The sequence below is a fragment of the Leucopleurus acutus genome, assembly GCF_964270905.1.
Source record: "Leucopleurus acutus genome assembly, chromosome: 13".
In the NCBI taxonomy this organism is placed as follows: Eukaryota; Metazoa; Chordata; class Mammalia; order Artiodactyla; family Delphinidae; genus Leucopleurus; species Leucopleurus acutus.
In genome coordinates, this window is record NC_139155.1 from 63,229,473 (window position 1) to 63,248,464 (window position 18,992).

Genomic DNA, 18,992 nt, shown 5'->3' on the forward strand with positions numbered 1-18,992 from the left:
ACCCTTGTAATGACCCCCAAAGGGGGTGTTACAGCCACCCCATAGCCACAGGGAGGCATAGAGGCCCGAGGGCACTGAGCCCGTGCTCTGGGCTTCCAAGGCTGCCAGCCCTGTGCCATCTCTTCGGCCTCGCTTGTGGGGGCAGAGGCATCCCCATGAGAGCTCAGGGGAGCTGTACTCCTGCAACCTCAGCCCAGGCTGGGGGGCCCCGGGAGAGGCAGGGGCCAGGGAACACACTGAAGACCTCCCCGTGCCTGCAGCCTCCAGCACGCCCTGTTTCTGAGCTGCTGACCTCAGCAGCCGCCTGCCCACTTGCCCACTGGCTCCTGCGGCTGCTGGTGACTCCCCAGAAGCCTCCGCCCCTCCTGGCTCCCCTCCCTTCTGCTCCCCTCTCCTGCTCCCTCCACCTTCCTCCCTGCCCCCTGCAGTGGCCAGGAGCTGGATCAGGGTGAGCAATGCAGGTGGCCTTCGAGGCCACACGCAGGCCTGATGCCCCCCAGCCTCCTGGGCCTTGTCAACTGGCCCGGAGGAGAGACCCTGAGCAGAGTCTGGTAGCTGTGCCCCCACCCCCAAGGCCGGAGTGGCTGGTGCTCCACCAACCATAGCCCTAGTGCCCCTGCCCCAGCTCCAGAGCAGACCTGGGCTAAGGTGGGGACTCCTAGCCATGACCCAGGGGTCCCCTCTGTGGGGAGGGCACTAGAGAAAACCCCTGACCCGTCCATTCTGTGCTGAGGCCCGAGGAAAGAGGAGGGATGGCGGGGGAGGGGCCGGCTTGGGTTTGCAGGAAGCTAGCTGAGGGGGCCTGGTGGCCTGGTGTGGGACCAGGACCCTGGTGTGGCGTGGTGTGCCTTGCGATGATTTCTGTGTATGAGAGCCGGGCGGGGCAGGGCTGTTTTCTCACCCTGTGTGCAGGAGGCAAGCTCCCACTGGACCCGGTGAGGCTGGGCGTGACTGGGAGGTGGGGCCAGGGAAATGGGCCGCTGTCTGGGGCCAGCAGGAGGGTTGGGGGGAGAGAAAGGAGAGACAGGTGAGGCAGGGTGCAACCTGGGGGCCTCTGATGAGTGGGCAGGACCAGCGAGTGCAGATCTGCAGGCCAGAGAGGCCTCAGGCTCCGGACTGCAAAGCCAAGGAGGATGGGTTGGGGGGTGGAGGATGTGGGATGAGAGGATGGGCTGGGAGGACAGGCTGGGGACAGGGTGGGGTGACGGATGGGGAGGACTTTTAGGGTTGGGAGGGATTAGGTGAGTGGTAGGGTCCAGGGGGTGGGGCCAGGGTATACCCTGCCACTACCTGGTGGGGTCTCCAGGCCCCTGCTGTGAGAATGAAAACATGACACAAAGTTGGGTTTGATTTTCTCATAGAAAGATACCCCCTCTGCTTGCTCAGCAGAGGGGTTGCCATGGAGACCAGCAGGCAGGCCCCAAGGGGGCCAGGCTGGAGCCAATTACTGTGGCTGAGGCGAGGAGTGAGCCCACCGCCGGCCACTATGCTGACAGCAGGGCCTGTGCTGAGGGACCGACCATCAGAAGTTGGTTTCCAAAAAGCAGTTGCCTCAGCGAGAGGGGAGCCATGTCTTCGCGCCTGTTGCCCACTTCCTGGCAGGGCCGAGCCACATGGCTGCTCTGCCACTTTCCCCCATGCGTGGCTCAACACTGGTACCTATCTCAGGGCATACATAGAGCGGGCACGGCCCCAAGCCCATGGCTTATAGCCTTCCGGGCGCCCCGCTTAGCGACGGCTGGAAGCTGGAGGAGCCGGCCGGTTCCAGTGGTCAGCTGACCCCAACCCAGCCAAGCTCACAGACCGTGGCTGCAGGCCTGGGAGCCAATGGTCAGGGTGCAGTGGTAACAGTGCAGTCGGTGATGTGGTGGGTATGGTCATGATGGACGGCCGCTGGCAGCCAAGTTGGTGGTGTGGCCCAGCCCATGGTGGTGAGGTCCAGAGTCTGGCCTGATGAGTAACTGGAGCCCCACCTCACCCTGCCCCAGATTGTCCTCTGCCACAAGGTCTCGGGAGCAGGAAGTACTGTTTTCATAGCACAGTCACATCCCGTGGCAACAGTGAGATGCCGTGGGAGCTGGCTTAATCAGGCCCGACTTTCCAAAGGAGGCCCATAAGGAGAGAGCCAGGAGAGGATGCCAGCAGTTTAAACAGAACAGCTGAGATGCCCCCTCATGGCCTCCTGTGTGGAGCCAGCCCAGGGAGGGGCACCCAGGGCTTGGGCAGGGAGTGGTCCTGGGGCTGCCATGTCCCCAGCAGCCAACAAATGGCCCAGCCTCAGTGGCCACCAGAGCACAGGGGACAGAGGAGGCGCCTAGGCTGTGGGGACGGTGCTCCCAGTACCTGAGGACCGGAGTCTGGGAGGGCGTATTCCTTGTGACCGCTGGACATGCCCGGCTTGCTGGGCCTCTGGGCTTGGGGCAAGCGTCTGCACTGGCCCTGGCAGAGAGGACCTAGTGGGGGTTCGGGGCCCAAGGTCATGGTTCTGGGTTGGGGAAGCTGGCCTGTGGGCCCCTCCTTTCTCCCTCCTGGCTCCAGCCCCAGCACTTAGCCGGCCTTATGTCTGCAAAATCCTGCTCTCAGCTGACTGCCAAGGAAGGTGTTAGCTGTCAACGCAGGTGTTAGCTGTCAACGAAGGTGTTAGCTGATAACTCAAGTGTTAGCTGATAAGCCATAACCCTCCCAGGGGGATTCACATTTTAATAGACTTACTCCTGAAGGCTGAAAGAACCTTCAGCATTCAAAGCGGTGGCTCTAATGGTGGGATGATAGGCAGGGAGCTTAGTATTGGGCATGTGGCCCTGCTGGTGAGCCCAGCCTGGTTACAGCACCCCAGGAGGGGTCTCCTACCCGGTCTAGGTCTTTGGTGAGGCCCTGAGACGGGGGAGGGAAGAGGGGAGCTGCAGCCCCCTGGGCTGGGGCGGAACCTGCTGGGAGTGTGTCTTGGCAGGAGGGTTGGGGGCAGCTGGACTGTGCAGAGATTGGCCTGGAAGGAGTAAGCTCCTCGCCCAGGGAGGAGACCAAGCAGAGAATGAGGCCGAGGGGAGGAGGCTGCAGGAGGTGTTCTGAGCCAGGCCAGGAAGCAGTAAGCGGCAGTGAGGAGGGCATGTGCAGGAGGGAGCAGCCTGCCTGAGGGGCTCACGGGGCAGGACTACAGTGTCCCCAAGCCCTGGACCTGCCTGCCCTGCTACGCCTGCCCTCAGGGCCTAGGCTCCTGGTCTGTGATGGCAGAGTTGCTCTGGAGCCTGGGGCTGCTGTGGCAGTTTCCTGTGTCCTGTTGGTGGGACCAAGACTCCTGCAGGAGGGCCACTGGGGCTGTGGCTCCCGGCTTCACCAAGGCCCCTGCAATTTCTTGGTTAAAGCACAGCTCCCCGAGGTGGGGAGGGTCCCTCAGAATCCAGGCAGGCCTTGGCCCCAGGGGCTCTGGGGGCCTGGGCAGGGCACCAGGTCTGAGTCACAGCCCCACCCTTCCTGCAGCCCGAGAGGACCCTCTGGGAGGGCTGCTGTGGAAGCTGCCAGGAGGCAGGCCTGGCCATGATCCTTGGCCCAGGGCTCCTCTGCATGAGCGGAGCTGGCCTGGTGCTCCAGTGTTTGCCGGGGCCTCTCTCTCTGCCTGGCCTGTGGGCTGATGGGACAGGGACAGGCTGCGTCAGTGCTGGGATGGACAGGGACAGCGGGCAGGCCCACGGGGGCTCTGTGTTCACTGGAGTCTGAGAAGGTATCTGCAGGTGTGCATGTCCATCCCAGGAGGCCTTCACTTGGGCCTTGGGGGTGACCTGCTAACCCCGAGTGGCGGCGGGTGCGGGCGTGTTAGATCGTGTGTTTGAGTGCCAGGCAGGGTGACGTGGGCGTCTGCAGGCAACGTTTCCTGGTGTGGAGCTTTCGATCCCTTGGAGGGCTGTTGTACAGCAGCTTCCACCTGGCGGGTGGGGCAAGGATCACAGCACCTGAGTTCCCAGGGGCGGCAGCATATCCTGGGCCCAGCCCCAGCCCCTCCTGCACAACCCCAGCCTTGCAGGAGCCCCTGCCCACGAACTGCCCTCTGCTCTGCCCACAGGGAGCCAGCTGCTGGCCTGGGTGCTGTGGCTGCAGGCGTGGAGTGTGGCGGCGCCGTGCCCGGGTGCCTGTGTGTGCTACAACGAGCCCAAGGTAACCACAAGCTGCCCGCAGCAGGGTCTTCAGGCCGTGCCTGCCGACATCCCGGCTGCCAGCCAGCGCGTCTTCCTGCACGGCAACCGCATCACATACGTGCCAGCCGCCAGCTTCCATGCCTGCCGCAACCTCACCATCCTGTGGCTGCACTCGAACGCGCTGGCCCACATCGACACCGCCGCCTTCGCTGGCCTGGCGCTCCTGGAGCAGCTGGACCTCAGCGACAACGCGCAGCTGCATGCCGTGGACCCTGCCACGTTCCAGGGCCTGAGCCGCCTGCACACACTGCACCTGGACCGCTGCGGCCTGCAGGAGCTGGGTCCCGGCCTGTTCCGCGGCCTGGCTGCCCTGCAGTACCTCTACCTGCAGGACAACGGGCTACAGGCGCTGCCCGACGACGCCTTCCGCGACCTGGGCAACCTCACGCACCTCTTCCTGCACGGCAACCGCATTTCCAGCGTGCCCGAGCGCGCCTTCCGCGGCCTGCACAGCCTCGACCGCCTTCTGCTGCACCAGAACCGTGTGGCCCGCGTGCACCCGCACGCCTTCCGGGACCTCGGCCGTCTCATGACACTCTACCTGTTTGCCAACAACCTCTCTGCACTGCCCGCGGAGGCCCTGGCACCACTGCGGGCCCTGCAGTACCTGCGGCTCAATGACAACCCCTGGGTGTGCGACTGCCGGGCGCGCCCGCTCTGGGCCTGGCTGCAGCAATTCCGCGGCTCCTCATCCGAGCTGCCCTGCAGCCTGCCCCCGCGCCTGGCTGGCCGCGACCTCAAGCGCTTGGCCACTGCCGACCTGGAGGGCTGCGCTGTGGCCGCCAGACCGTCCCGTCCCTTCTGGACCGGCGGGCCTGCCGATGAGGAGCTGCTGGGGCTGCCCAAGTGCTGCCAGCCGGACGCTGAGGACAAGGCCTCGGTGCTGGAGGCCGGGAGTCCGGCCTCGGCTGGCAACGCACTAAAGGGACGTGTGCCATCTGGTGACAGCCCGCCAGGCAACGGCTCTGGCCCACGACACATCAACGACTCCCCATTCGGGACCCTGCCTGGCTCGGCCGAACCCCCACTGACCGCGGTGCAGCCTGAGGGCTCCCAGCCACCGGAGCCCCCCACCACGGGCCCTCGCCGGCGGCCAGGTTGTTCCCGCAAGAACCGCACACGCAGCCAGTGCCGTCTGGGCCAGGCGGGTGGCGGGGGTGCTGGGGCTGGCGGGGCTGGTGGGGTGGAGGGCTCGGGTGCCCTGCCTGGCCTCGCCTGCAGCCTCGCCCCCCTGGGCCTCGTCCCCCTGGGCCTTGCGCTGGTGCTGTGGACAGTGCTCGGACCCTGTTGACCAGCCACTGAGCGCAAAGCCTCTCTCAGCAGCCAGGTGTGTGTACATACGGGGTCCCTTCCCACTGCCAGCCAGCCCCGGGTGGCAGGCCCTCCCTGACGGCGCCTCCCGCCTGCCCACCTGCCCGTCCCATCTCCACCCCGTCATGTTTACAGGGCGTGGTTGGAGCGTTTGTTCCAGAACGCCGCCTCCCGCCCGGATCGCGATATATAGAGATATGCGTTTTATTTTACTTGTGTAAAAATATTGGACGATGTGGAATAAAGAGCTCTTTTCCTAAGCTGTGGCCTCTCAGGCTAGGGGTTGCTGTGAGCCGTGAGAGGCAGGTGGGCCCTGGAGGTGCAGCCCTGCCCCCGTCATGGCACAGAGTCCCAGGAAGGGAAGGCAGCTGCCTGGTGGTATGGCCTGAGCTGCAGGCAGCTCGACCCTTTTCGGCCCAGCACTTGTGGTGGCCATGAAGACTGACCTCAGTGTGCCTTGGCTCCCTCCCTCCCGGCTGGGCTGACAGCAGTGTCTGAGAGAGGTATGTGTCCAGCACAGACCATGCCCAGCCAGACAAGGCTGCCTCTGTGGGGACATCTGCTCTGCGGTCACACAGAGTCCCTAGAGGTCCCAGCCTTCCAGCCCAGCTTCGGCTGCCCCCCTCTCCCATGTGGGTTGAGGTGGTCCCAGGAGGAGCCTGAGGTCCAGGAGGACCCTGTGTGGGTGGGCTAGGGTGGTCCTGATGGAGTGCTGGGTGGTGAGGCTGACCCCACCTTCCAAGGCCTGGCAGGGGCTATGTGCCACCTTCATACCACTGCCTGTGGTCTCATGCCAGTGCTGTGGCCATGCCTGCTCTGGCGTGTGCCCAGGGTGCCGCATACCTACAACATACCGCACACACGTGCACGCACAGGCAGGGCAGGGACCACTTGTGTGCACACATAATGCATGTGCATGCGTGCTCACACGCAGCACAGGCAAACATATGCACATGCACATTTTCTCAGTCCTTACTGGGCATGAGGACTCAGTAACAAAAGAAGCCACGTGGCCATCCCACCATCCCCCTCGGGACAGGGGCCTGGGGGAGCAGGAAGAGGGAGGAACACACCGTGAGTTGGGCGAGGGAGTGGGGGAACGTTGCTGGTGGAGCCAGATGGCCGTGGGGGCGGCCAGGGCTCCAGAAGCCCAGGGGAGGGGGGAGGGGAGGGAGTGTGCTCAGCAGCCAGGCCCCGCTCCCCCACCTGGCCCCTCTGTGCCCATGGTGGGAGCTCAGACCCTCCCTGCCCCAGCCCAGGGCAGAGTCAGGGCACTGCTGGGGGAGGGTCCCTGCCTCTCCTGTCCGGCCCCTCCCCCTCCTCAGCCGGGTCCTCCCACACGCCCCATTTCTTCTTGTAAGGGACCCTTGGGCCTGGGTCCCCTGGTACCCCCTGTGTGAGCCCTGGCAGTTTGCCCCTCAGCACTGTGGACACAGGTACATCTGAGTTTCAAGACCAGGCCGCACTGCCCCCAGGCTCCAAGTGGGCAGCATGGGCAGTCCCCTTTGAGCCAGGAGACCCCATCACCACCTTGGACAGCCTCCACACACACAGCTCCATGCCGTCTGGTGTGGAGGTATAGGGCAGCCTTGGCAACCATCAGCACCCCCGGACACCGTCCCTGTGACTGCACAGCCAGGCCGGGAGTCTGCCAGCCTGCGCCTGGGCGTTGGTGGGCAGAGGGAGCGTAGGCAGGAGCTTATTTATCCAGTTTTATCCTGAGCAGCCCCTGCCATGCCCAAGAAGACACAGCCAAGCTGCTAAATCTGGAGAGGGTGCGGGGTTCTTGCTCAGCATGGTGGCCCCTGGGCTCCCACCACCTTCCTGGCAGCCAGGAAACTGCAGACACGCATTTGCAAGATCTTTGAGGCACACCTGAGCTCCTCAGCTTGCACACCTCCTGGGATAGGGTGCTCACTACCTCTATTGAGCCTGCTTCTTACTGAGAGACACCCCTCTGCCCTCAGGGCACTTTTCAGGCTGACTGTGCCTGTCACCACCAGCTGGCCCTCAGGTGGGGCCTGGGAGACCCCAGCAACTCAGGAGGCTGCAGGGCCCCATGCTGAGCTGGGACTTGGCTAACCCCCAGATGCCATGGCTCCATGGCCACATGCTCCTCCTGGCACTGCCAGAGCCCCAGCCCGTCCTTTGGGGCCCCGCATCCTCCCCTCCCCCAGGAGAGGGAAACCCAGGCCACAGTGGGGAATGGGGACAAGGGGCCATACAGGCCTTCTGAGGGTGAAGCAGGTAGACCTGGGGGTGGGGTGGGGTGCAGATCTTGGGGACTTTGTTCTGAGGTGCAGAGATGGGTTCTGATTTCCTGAATAGACCCATCTGGCCTCTGCGAACACAGTGAAGACTTGTGAGTGGGCACACAGGTCTGGCCAGGCCCAAGGAGGGTCGGGTGGGGGACCAGGAGGGCTGTGGCTGTGTTTGAGTTGGACCCAGCAGAAGGCAGAGGTGGGCAGGGCTCCCAGCGTCTGTGCTGAGCAGCCCGTCCCCGAGGTGGGGGCCCCCAGAGGAGCAGCCCCCGTTGTCAAGGCCCAGGAGACATCTGGGTGGGGGTGTCGCGTGGGCTGTGCAGGCTGAGCTCAGGAGAGGGGCCCGGGCTGGAGGACAATTTGGGAGTTGTGAGTTTGGGTGATATTTACAGCCCAGGAAGCGATGACATCACCAGCTGGCACTGGGCCCGGGGCGGCAGGCTCAGCTCCTGCCTGCCCCACCCAACCCTGACCCCTACCTTTCACCGGACGTGCTGGTCCCCTGGGGTCAGGCGCACTGGACCCAGACAGGAGGTGACCGATGTCCAGCCTCAGTCTCCCAGACCCTTGGACCTGGCTGGGCAGGAAGCTAATTCAGACCACGAGAAGCGCATTGGGAGTGCCCACCTCCCCAGGCCAGCCGCTGGTTTACCAGGATGCTCCTGGCCCTCAGGCAACGATGCCAGGCCAGCCACAGGGCAGCCTGTGCACAGGTTCCTTCCCAGCTCACAGGTCCATCTGTGTCACAAGCCCGGCCAGGCTGGTGCTACCGAGAGGAGTCAGTGGAGGGTGGCACCTGGGCCCTGTGCTTGCAGGGCTGAATGGGAGGCGAGCAGCGTGCTGGGCTCAGGCTGGGTTCCTCCCAGGTCACTTCTCTGCCAGTCCTGACCCTGGGCCCTGGGAGGGCAGCGGGGCATGACTGCATGCCCACTGGGGACAAAGGGGCCCCTGGGGCCACCCTGTCCTGCCATCTACCTGCAGGGTTGGCCCAAGTCCTCGGACAGGAAAACCTGCCCCTGTCTATCTGGTGCCCAGGGCTTTGCACAGTAATTGGTAGAATTATTTTTTAATCCTTAAATTAGTGCTGAAATAATAGAAGCAGCAGTATATTCAGCAGCTGATTGTAGACCGATGTCCAGTGAGACTGAGAACGTGTCGGGAGTGTGTCTATGGAAAGGAAGTATTTATTTGTTGGATGAGCTGGGGCCCAGGGGCTGCAGGGCAGAGGCCCTTCCTCACAGCCAGGGTGACCCAGCCCACCCTCACCCCCCACGACGCCCTCGCAGGAAGAGGCTGCTGACGTCCCCTGCGCGCACACAAGTACACTGAGGCCAGAGGTGTGAAATGACACGTTTGGAGCATTAGACCTGCCTGAGGCCGTGCTCGCTCAGAGCCGCCCACGGCCAGCGTGGCTCTGCCCCAGAGCGCCATGTGGCTCCCTCCTTGGCCTCAGTGTCCTCACCCCAGTGCTGGGCCTGCACAGGCCTGGCATAAATCTCTCCTCCTTGTGCCAGTCAGCCTGGGGGTGTCCCTCTGCCCAGAGCATCACTTGACACGGCACGTGGATACATCCTGACCCCACTGGCATGATGTGTCGCGCTGTGCCCGGCCCCTCTGGCAGCCTTGCCTTTGGTCCTGCCTTGCCCCCCTCTTTTCCCACCCTGCGCTGGGCTGAAGCTGCCCTAGAGCCCTGGACAGCTGGCCCGGCCGGTGCACGTAACAGCCCAGGGGCTTGGCCGGGCTCTGCACGTGAAGCCTGGGCAGCCCTGGGGGGACAGCAGCATTCTGGATGCAGCCCACCCCACATGGCCAGGCTGGAATCCTGTGGGAATACAGGGGCCCTGCCCCATTCCCCCCCCACCACTACTGCCCACCCCAGCTCCCAGCCACAAAGTGCCGCAGGATCCTCCACCCAGCACCCTCTATTTATTTCAACACTCAACTCCGACACAAACCCCTCCTCCAGGAAGCCCTCTGTGATCCCCCCAGGCTGATTCCCACCCAGCCAGGCAGTCACGGAATGGATCCACAGTGCCCAGACCTACACGGCCAGGGCTTGGGGAAGTCCACGATTGGGTCCTGGGTCGGGGCAGATCACCACACCTCACTGGTCCTCGGTTTTCCTTCCTGTCATGAGGAATGAGTAAACCCTCATGGCACGGGTCCCCGTGGCTCATGGAGCCGCTGTGAGAAAGGCTCTCAGCTTGGACCAGCACCAGAGGGACTCCCAAGCCTCTGAGACGGCTGCGGCCGCCGGTGGAGAAGCGGATGGGATGTTCCTGCCACACCATCCTGAGGTCGTCCCTCCAGCCAACCCCCCCAGCCTACCCCCCACAGGCCTGTCTTCTTGGCCCTCAGACCTCGGCACAGAGCACACAGTTGGATTCCCAGGCCGGGCGGCATGCTGTGGGGCCAGGCTGGGCCACCTGAGTGCACCTCGCCCTCGGGGCTGCTGGAGCTGGCGGCTGGGAGCACCCCAAGAATTTCCCTTCCTTCCTGCAGCCTATTGCACACCCCAGCCGGGCAACGGGAAGCAGACAGATTCACAGCCAGCAGCCACTGTCGGATGAAAGGTGGGGCCTTTCATCCTGGCATCTACCAACTCACTGTGTGTTTATTAGGCACCTACTGTGTGCTGGGGGCTGGTAGTGGTGCTGCTGGGCTTTGGGCTTCCACCCCCTGGGCCACTAGGGAGATGGGGCTGCCTGGGATGGAACGTGGGGAGGCCGGTTATGTGGTCTGGCGTGTTGAATCCACACAGATGGAGCCCCAGCCTCTGTCCCCTAGAAGAAGCCCGGGGGCGGTGGAGAGCCCCTTCCCCTCCTCTGGGGGGAGTGCTAATTAAACCCACCGCCGACAAACACTGGGGAGCAGGAGGCCTCCGATCTGTCTTCACAAAGGGCTGTGCAGAGATTTATGGACAATAAAGGAACATTCATCTAGGGGAGGGCAGAGGAGCAGCAGCCGGGCAGGATGGGGGGAGGCAGCCCCCTCCCAACCAGCACAGCACAGGGGAGGATCACCGAGGAGGGAGAAAAATTAATGTGAGCAATCAGGGAACGATGAAGGCCTTGCAGGGGAAACACCTTGACACACACATCACGTGAGGCCAGCCTGTGTGGGCCTGGGGACGAGAGCCAACAAACCCAGGTCAGGGACAGCCTGATGCCACACAATGATTTTTGAAAAATGATGGAACAGAGAAAGAGCAGAGGTGGGGGTATGGGGGGTGCTGCAGGCTCCAGGATACCAGGGGCTTCTGGGATGCAGTCGCTGTGCCGCAAAGGGGAGGATGGTCTCAGGGCCTCAGGAGCTCAAGGGGCTCAGCCTTAGGACCACTGGGGCTCCTGAGAACCAAGGGGGACTTCATGGCTGAGCCCTTCCTGGGGCTCCTTTGCCCCCCAGGAGTGGCTGCAGCCACACCTGCCCACCTCCAGGCTCTCAACCACCACCCATCCCTGATTCCCATCCTGCCCCTCCACCCCAGGACCCCTCTGCTCTCTCCCCTCTACTGGACCCGCCCATCAGCATCTGACTCTCCCTGACTGCTGAAGGCCCCGTCCACACACCCGTCCACCTGTTCTCTGTCTGTCCCACTCTGTCCAGCCACACTCCTCTGCTCTTCCCTCAACAGGCCCTGGTGGGATGGGGTGGGGGAACGAAGGCTCTCCTATCCCCAGGTCAATGTCACTCAGGACACACACCCTGCTCCAGCCCTGGACCTCTCCAGACCGGCAGAGGGACACACTGGCCCCAAAGCCCTGTCCCGGGCCAAGCCTGACTCAGAGTGACCACCCAGGCCCGGGCAGTGTCACTGTCGCCCCCATGCCTTCCGTGCCCAGGGAAGACTGTGCACCGCCCCCCATGCCGACTGCTGGATCTGGACTGTTCAGGGGCCCAGGCTGGGGACATGCACCTTGTCTGTTGGGGACTGGTGTGCCCAAGTAGTGAGATGGCCCCCAAACCCACTCCTTCCGTGCAGGTGAACTGAGCACAGCGACGTTTGCAGGTTTCCCACACATTAGGCGTGTTCTGTGGAAACCAACCCTAATTAACACCACCACACAGAAGCACCCAGCTCTGTACTCCAGAAATAGGACGTGCGCCGGGGTGAGAACTGCCATGCGGTGAAGTGAGGGGGCGCCTGGCATCCGCTGTCCCCACAGCAGCATCTCAGCGAGCCTCTGTGTCCTCGCCGGCTGTTGTGGGCATCCAGGCAGCAAGCACGGTGTCTGGCACTCAGCATTCTCCACCGCGATGAGTCCTATGGATGCTCTAACACCTGGATCTGGGGCCACCTCCTCCTGGAAGCCGGCCCAGACTGCATCCACCCAGCCCTGGAGTCTGAGCCCTCACCCGCCTCCTGAAAGAGCCCTAACTTTGTTAGGTCTTGACTCAACCCCTCCAAACTTGGTCTGGGGTGACCCCGTCTCCTGCCTGTGACAAGCGAGCATCAGGCATGGGCTGACCCCCACTCCCCAGAAAGGCTTCCTTGGTCTGGAGAGGGAACGTGGGAACAACTGTGATGCCTGGAACAGCACCTGGTCCCTTCCTGGGACCACAGGGCATTCTGAGGCAGAGTGGAGCACCGAAGACGGACAGCACAGCTGAGGGGGCCTTGGCCTCCACCAGCCTGGAGCCGCCTACCACCGTACCTGCCGTTTGCCTGGGCCAGGGAGGGTCTCTCTCCTGCAGCCCCTGGGCTGGGCCCCACCGTCACCGTCACCGTCACCGGTAGGGTACAAGAGGGGACTGGGACTTACAGAGGAGGAAAGGCTGGGGAAGGCAGTGGGGGTCAATGCCTCTTGGACAGAAGAAAGCTCATGCCCAGGGACCTGGCACCCCCAACCCCTCACCTTCCACCCACAACGCTGCCGAAAGCCAGAGGGGCCAAGGAGCAGCTGAGCCTTCAGTCAAGGAGATTCCGGCCCTGGAGAAACTAAAAATACACTCAGCCCGGTGGAGAGCCAGGCTGTGGCAGTGGAACCCTCTCCTGCTGTGTCTCAGCTCTCAGTCCCTGAGGGCACCGTGGAAGGGGCGCTCACCCCCTCATACCCCACACCCACCCTGGCTGAGCAGGTCCTGGCAGAAGGAACAGACTGTGCGGGAAAGCAAGAGGCTGACCTCCTACCCTGAGCTTGAGCAGCCTGGGTGGGGCCTGGGCTCACCTGTCAGGCTTACCTGTAGCCCGTGAGGGGTGGGGGCAGGGTCTCCCCAGGGAACCCAGTGAGGGGTGCTAGGCCGGGCAGGGTGAGGCTGAGGGCAGAGGGAGGTGACCCTGGGCACCCGTGGATGAGTCTGGAGGGTTTGCTGCACCTGCCTCTGGGGTCCCCAGGCCCCCATCATGGGCGGCTGCTGTCACGTGATGCCAAGCCTTCCCTGTTCCCAGCTAGCCTCCAGCTCAGCTGGCTGCATATCAAGCTAGGGACTCAATAATGAAGGATTTGACTTGCAAAATCGGCAAAACAGTGCTAATAAGAGGACGGGCTCACATGGGGTGGGGGCAGGGACCTGAAATCCAGGCATCAGGGCAGAACACCCAGGTCTGGCCCGGGTGCTCGTGAGGGTGGAGAAAGTGGGGCTCAGGGGACCCTGGGCCTGTCACCTCGGACCCTGCCTGCTCAGGGCCAAGGACAGTGTATTGTGAGTAGGTAGGCAGCCCAAATTGTAGGGACAGTGCCCCACCTGCCAATCCCAGAGACTTAAGTAGGCCCAGCCCTTCCCTGTGCCCTTGTGGGAGGGGTCTGGGGTGGGGGTTCTTGCCTGACCCCTCCCATTCTCCATCTTGGCTCTGGGGGCCTCACAACAGAGTGTGGCTCTGAGTGTGGCTGTGACTGCTGTGGCTCTGAGTGTGGGTGGTCCTCAGTACTGAAAATAGCAGCTCACGCCCCCCTTCTGGGTCCCCCATAGGGACTCAGAGCTGGCAGGGTGGGCCTGAGGGGACAGAGAGCTGACAACCTCAGCAGGGGCTGAGCTGGGCACACAGACGGAGTGACCCGAGGGTAGTGTGGAGGGCATCAGGGTTAGATGTCTCCACAGAACAGGCTGCAGCCACGAGGCTGGGGGCAGGGTGAGGACCCCTCCCTGGGCCCTGTGCAGGGCAGGGCAGGCCTTGCCCGAGTCGGGGCCATAAGCCACAAGGAGCTGCTTCGTGCACCCCTCCAGCGTGGGAGGTCTGTGGGAGGTGCCAGTGGGAGGAGGATGGAGGGAGGAGGGGGTCAGCCGGGGACCCTGCCAAGGCCTCTACCTTCCCAGAGCGTTCACATCTCAACGCCAGCAACATGGCTCCACGTGCCCATGAGGGCACAGTCCAGGCTGGTCGCTGTGGCCCACTGTTCATTTATAAGGAAATTCCCCAATTACAGCTCTGTCACTGAGACTGGCTGGCGAGCTGGCTGCGTGCATGTTGCCCAGAGGGGAGCTGGGCGGGGGCACCAGGGAGCAAGATGAGGAGGGACTCGGCACCTGGGAGAGCTCTGAGCCCACGAGCACTTTCCCAGCAATGCTGAGTGGGTAGGAGGGGGGTCCCTGGCCCCCAGTGCGGCTGCCCACAGGAGGTCCTGGTCCTCCTGTGTCCTCCCAGGGACGCCGTGCCCACCCTCCACCTCCCCTCTGCACCTGGCTGGAGTCTGTGCACCCAGGTCCCACACCCAGAATGCACTCGGACACACTGGCTTGAGGGTCTGGCAGGCGTGGTACCAAGTGGGCTCCTGGGGAGAAAGGCTCCCTCTCCAGTGCCCAGCATTGTCACCACAGGGTGTGCTGTGCACCCGCTGGCACTGGTAGCTGGTGGCCGCGTGTGGCCGCCCCTGGCAGGCTGGGGCTGAGGGCTCACCCACTCTTGGCCGGGCCTGCCTCGCCCCCACACTTCCCCTCTAATTGGGCCTTGTCGGGGCCCACGCGCGCGGCTTGGTGTCCATTCTGTCAACGTCGGCACAATCTTTGCTCACCAAAGTCTGGCAGAGCCGAGAGGCCAGTGCAGCCGCAGTAGCTCCTGGTCCCTGGGAGCCACGGAGCAGGAGGGGCATGGATCCCAGGTGTGGTGGGGACAGCCTGGGGCCACAGACGTTGCCTGGACCTCCCCTGCTCAGGCCACTGCGCCAAGCCAAAGTGCACGGTTATGGTCTCTGGGCACTTGGCCTGAGCAGCAGGACACAAGAGGCCCCAGGATCAACTGCCCTCCTGCCTGCTGGGGAAAGCACAGACAAAGGCTCCGAAAGGAGCACAGGGGGCAGCAAGGAGGCTGGGCGGGGCCGACAGCCTGGCCTCCCTCTGCTGGGGGACCCTGGGGGCCATTTCACCAACCCAGGCCTTGTTTTCTCTTCTGCGAAATGGGGTGATAGGGAGACCTCCTCAGGGAATCACCAAAAGGCCCCGGACCTGCCCTCCTCAGCCCAGCAGTGCACACTCTCCAAGGAACTCACTGCGTGCATGAGCTGTGCCCGGGAGGGGCCTACCGAACGTGCACACGGACTCTCACGTGTGCTCATGGACTCTCATGTATGCACACGTGTGCACAGAGCACAGAGCACAGCGCCCACACGTCACCCAGCCCTCCAGCTCTCCACCCTCTTCCGAGGATCGCGTATCCGCGTCTCCCCTCGTCCAGCCTAAGGCCTCCTCCCATCGCCCCACAGCCCACAGCAGCTACTGACAGCAGACGTATCGTCAGCCCAGGGACCCCCCCAAGCCCTGAGCTGCCCAGGCCTGACCACGCAGCCCTGGGAACAGCCCTCGAGCCCACACTGGGCACTGTCAGCTCCAGACGCTCACTGGTGCTCAGCCCTGGGACACGGTGCTGGGCGGGAGGCCACCTCATAACCTGACCCCAAGCAGCTGCCCTCAGGCTTGGGTGGGTCTGCAGTGTCGCCCTCCTTCTCCTTGGAACCACCCACCCAGCTGTGGGGTACCTGCACCCAGCTAAGGGAGCAAGGGTGGCCTGGAGGGGCCAGGGCTTCTGCTCCTAGCTCACTTGCCCCTCATTGCCTTGTGGCGGGTTGTTCACAGTTCACTTGGCATTAAGGTTACAAGCTGCTGCTGAACCTCAGGCAAATCGCTGCCCCAAAGGGCAGTCGCTTCAGTGAGCCGGGAGCGTGGTGAGAGGGGCTGGCCGGGTTTGGGGCGGGTGCCCAGCCGCCAGTGTCCACACCCAGAGCCTCCTGAGAGCTTAGGGCCTCTCTGGAGATGAGTCCAGGAGCAAGTGCGGTGGGAGTGACCTGGGCCATTGCGCACAGGGCTCACCCGGAGAGCAGCCCAGGGCTCCAGGCAGCAGGAGACCCCGCGCGTGCATGGCCCCGTGCTTCCCAGTCCCATGTTCCACAACTGTCACTTTCCAAATTCAGCAAGCATTTTTTGAGCACTTACCTTGTATGCACACAGTTGAGGGCGGTGCTGTGTAGCCCTCGTGGCACGTATAGGCTGTAGAGCTAAAAGAGCCTTGGCCATGGCCAGCGTGGACCCCGGGCCTTTGCATCCCCACTGCATTCCCTCTGGGTGCAAGCTCCCTCCTCCTCTGGGCCAGTGCTCACAGCCCACTGTCTTGAAGGGCCTCCCCGACTCCCCAGCTGCACCCGACACTCTCCCCAAGGCAGTCCAAGCCACAGAGTGCTGTCCGCACCAGGACGCTTCCCAGAGGCCTCGGCTGAGGGGAAGGGGACCTGGGGGTTCTGAGATGCCTCAGGGTCATGGAAGTGGCCCGGAAGGACATGGCCTGGCCCCCTGTGTCATCCTCCACCCCTCCTGAGCCTCAGGCCCATCAGGGCCCTTCCTCACACGTGAAGCCAGGAAGCCAAGGGGAGGCTGGCTCTGGTAGAATAGCCACCCCAGGGAGCAGCTCAGACACGCTGACTGTAAACAGCTGTTAGTCTCTTGGAGAACAAAATAAATTGTTTTAACAGCAGAGCCGTTATTCTCTGTGCAGTTTGGGGCTGAGGGCCTTGGGAGTTCCACGCCCTGCTAGCTGGCCCTTGCCCTGGCCCCGCCCCTGAGAGTGGGGCAGCCCAGCCTGTCCAGGGAGTGATGGATCCTGCCCAGGCCTAGGCTGAGTCCCCGAGACCCTCACAGGGCCCGAGCCAGGCCTGGAGCCCTACTGTCTCCCTGCCATGGGCATATGGTCCTGGCTTGCAGCTCCCTCTCTTCCCCTCCATCTACACCCCTACCCCACCACTGCTGTGCTGGGGGATCTGGGGACATGGGAGCTGGGGGGTCTGGGCATGCCCCACCTCGGGGACCACACCACACAGTCCCACGTCCCAGGCTCCTGCTGCGGGGGCTCCCCACAGCTCCCGAGAACACTGTGGGGTGGGGATGGGCTCTCAGAGCCCCCTCACCAAGCTGCAGGCTGTGGTTGCCCTTTGGTTTTGGAGAGGGTGAGCCAGGCCCAATTACCAGGGACCAATTATCGCTGCAGCAGCTCCGATGCCTGCCCAAGGCTTCTGCTGTCCTCACTTCAGTCTTCACAGAAAGTGTTGTGTGTGTATCCGTGAACTCGCTACGTGAGTGGGCACACCTGTGAGGTCATGGAGTCAGCCCTCCTGGGCAGACACCCGACTGTGGTACCTGCCCAGTTTCCCTTTTCTCACCCCGTGTCCCCATGCAGCACCCCAGCCTTCAAGTGCAGGGGGCACTTCCCCCAGGGGCCTGGTCACAAGCTGCCACTGCACTGTCCCCCACATGGGGCCACATGTGTGCCAAGCTCAGAGATTGTGTCCTGGTCACCCCAGCTCTGGAAAGGGCTCTGCGGTGGTGCCCTGGGGATGGGCAGAGTGTCCTAGCCGGGAAGGGGTCTGGGCTGGACAGCTGCCTGCACTGCAGGGTGGCGCTCAGTGCCCATGTTGGGTGAGGCTTCCCCAAGTCATGGGCAGAAAGAGGAGCCTGAGTTCGGGGCAGCTCACCCCACCCGGCCCCCACCTCAAGAACAGAAAACCATCCCCGGGCCGGCCATCAGCTCAGCGCCTGCTCACAGCACATTGCCGCGGCGAAGACAGGAAATCCATACTGGGCTGAGCAATGCTTCCAGCGAGGTCAGACCTGTTGGTTGGGGCGGGGGAGGCGGAAGGAGGAGTGGGCCAGGCTGCCTACTCTCACCCGCTCATAGGCTGAAAGCGTCTGTGCAAGCGCCCGACGTGCTTTCTGTAGGCTAAGCTGGGCCGTCCTAGGGCCAGGACCTGCAAGGCTCCACCTGCCCTTGGGGGGCACCCGGCATATGAACCCCGGGGTCAGGTCCTCGCAAGCAGGCAGCAGGTCATAGCTACCACGCCACTGCCTGCCCCAGCACAGGGGCACCAGGACAGGGCCCTGGCAGGCCCCTCCCCCCACACACACACTCCACGGCTGGCAGAGCTTCAAAGGCCCCTTCCAGGGTCCCCCTCCATTGCCGCCCAAGGCCACATCTCATCTCCACAGGGAGCCATCACCATGGACACCACCTGCACCGCCTGTGCTGTGAGTGCAGCTTGAAGTTGCTCCTCTTCTGGCCCCCAGGCCCTTTGGCCCAGAGGGGTGGCCAATGGGATTAGCACCCTCTATCCTCCAGGGGACCCACCTACCCAGTGTGAGCTCAGGCTGCGTGGTGCTGGGGGCTCAGGGGTGTTTGTGAATGAATGAATGGGAAAAAAAAACAAATCCCCAGGGATCCTCCTGCCCTAGGTGATAGCAGGATCCAAGAGCTCCAGGGCCCCACAGGTGGGGGCTCCGTGGAGGGCCCTGAACCCAGCTTTGTTTGGGGTTTCTGTCAGTACCTGCTGGCCACTGCAGGACAGCCGGGGCCTCCTGGGTCCACCCTCTGTACCAGGTGGGCTGGATACGCTGTGTGGCCTGTGGAGGGCAGAGCCATGCTCCCCAAGCATTTCCCATCAGCACCTTCCCGCCCAGGAGGCTGGCCCTTCTGACAAGGTGACCCTGTGTGCAGTTCTGGCCAATCTGTGAGCAGGAGCAGGTGGAGCACATCGGGGCTGCGTGCAAGGCCTGCAGGTTACCTCTCTCCCTCGGCCGGGATCCAGTGACGTCCCGGGTGGTGGCTGCCCGTCAGCCTGGACCAACAGATGATGTAGACCTGGGTCCCCCGCCAACCATGGGTTTCATGTGAGAAGGAAACCATCCTCTGTTGCTTTAAGGTTTGGGGCTGTTTGTTACATTTGTCAGCTTAACACATCCATCTGATGGATACAAGGGACAAGCACAGGATGTAGAAACAGGTGACAAGCAGGGTCTGAGGCTGCCAGGGGAGGCA

At 63.4% G+C, this 18,992-nt stretch overlaps 1 protein-coding gene across 1 annotated transcript; it reads left to right on the forward strand.

The window, feature by feature from the left end:
• Positions 1–1,700: 1,700 nt before the first annotated feature.
• RTN4R (reticulon 4 receptor) lies at positions 1,701–5,481 on the forward strand (the record flags this gene model as incomplete). Its single annotated transcript, XM_082853723.1, has 2 exons — positions 1,701–1,867; positions 4,011–5,481. 2 exons carry the CDS (start codon positions 1,701–1,703, stop codon positions 5,479–5,481), a joined length of 1,638 nt encoding a protein of 545 aa, XP_082709849.1.
• Positions 5,482–18,992: the final 13,511 nt, after the last annotated feature.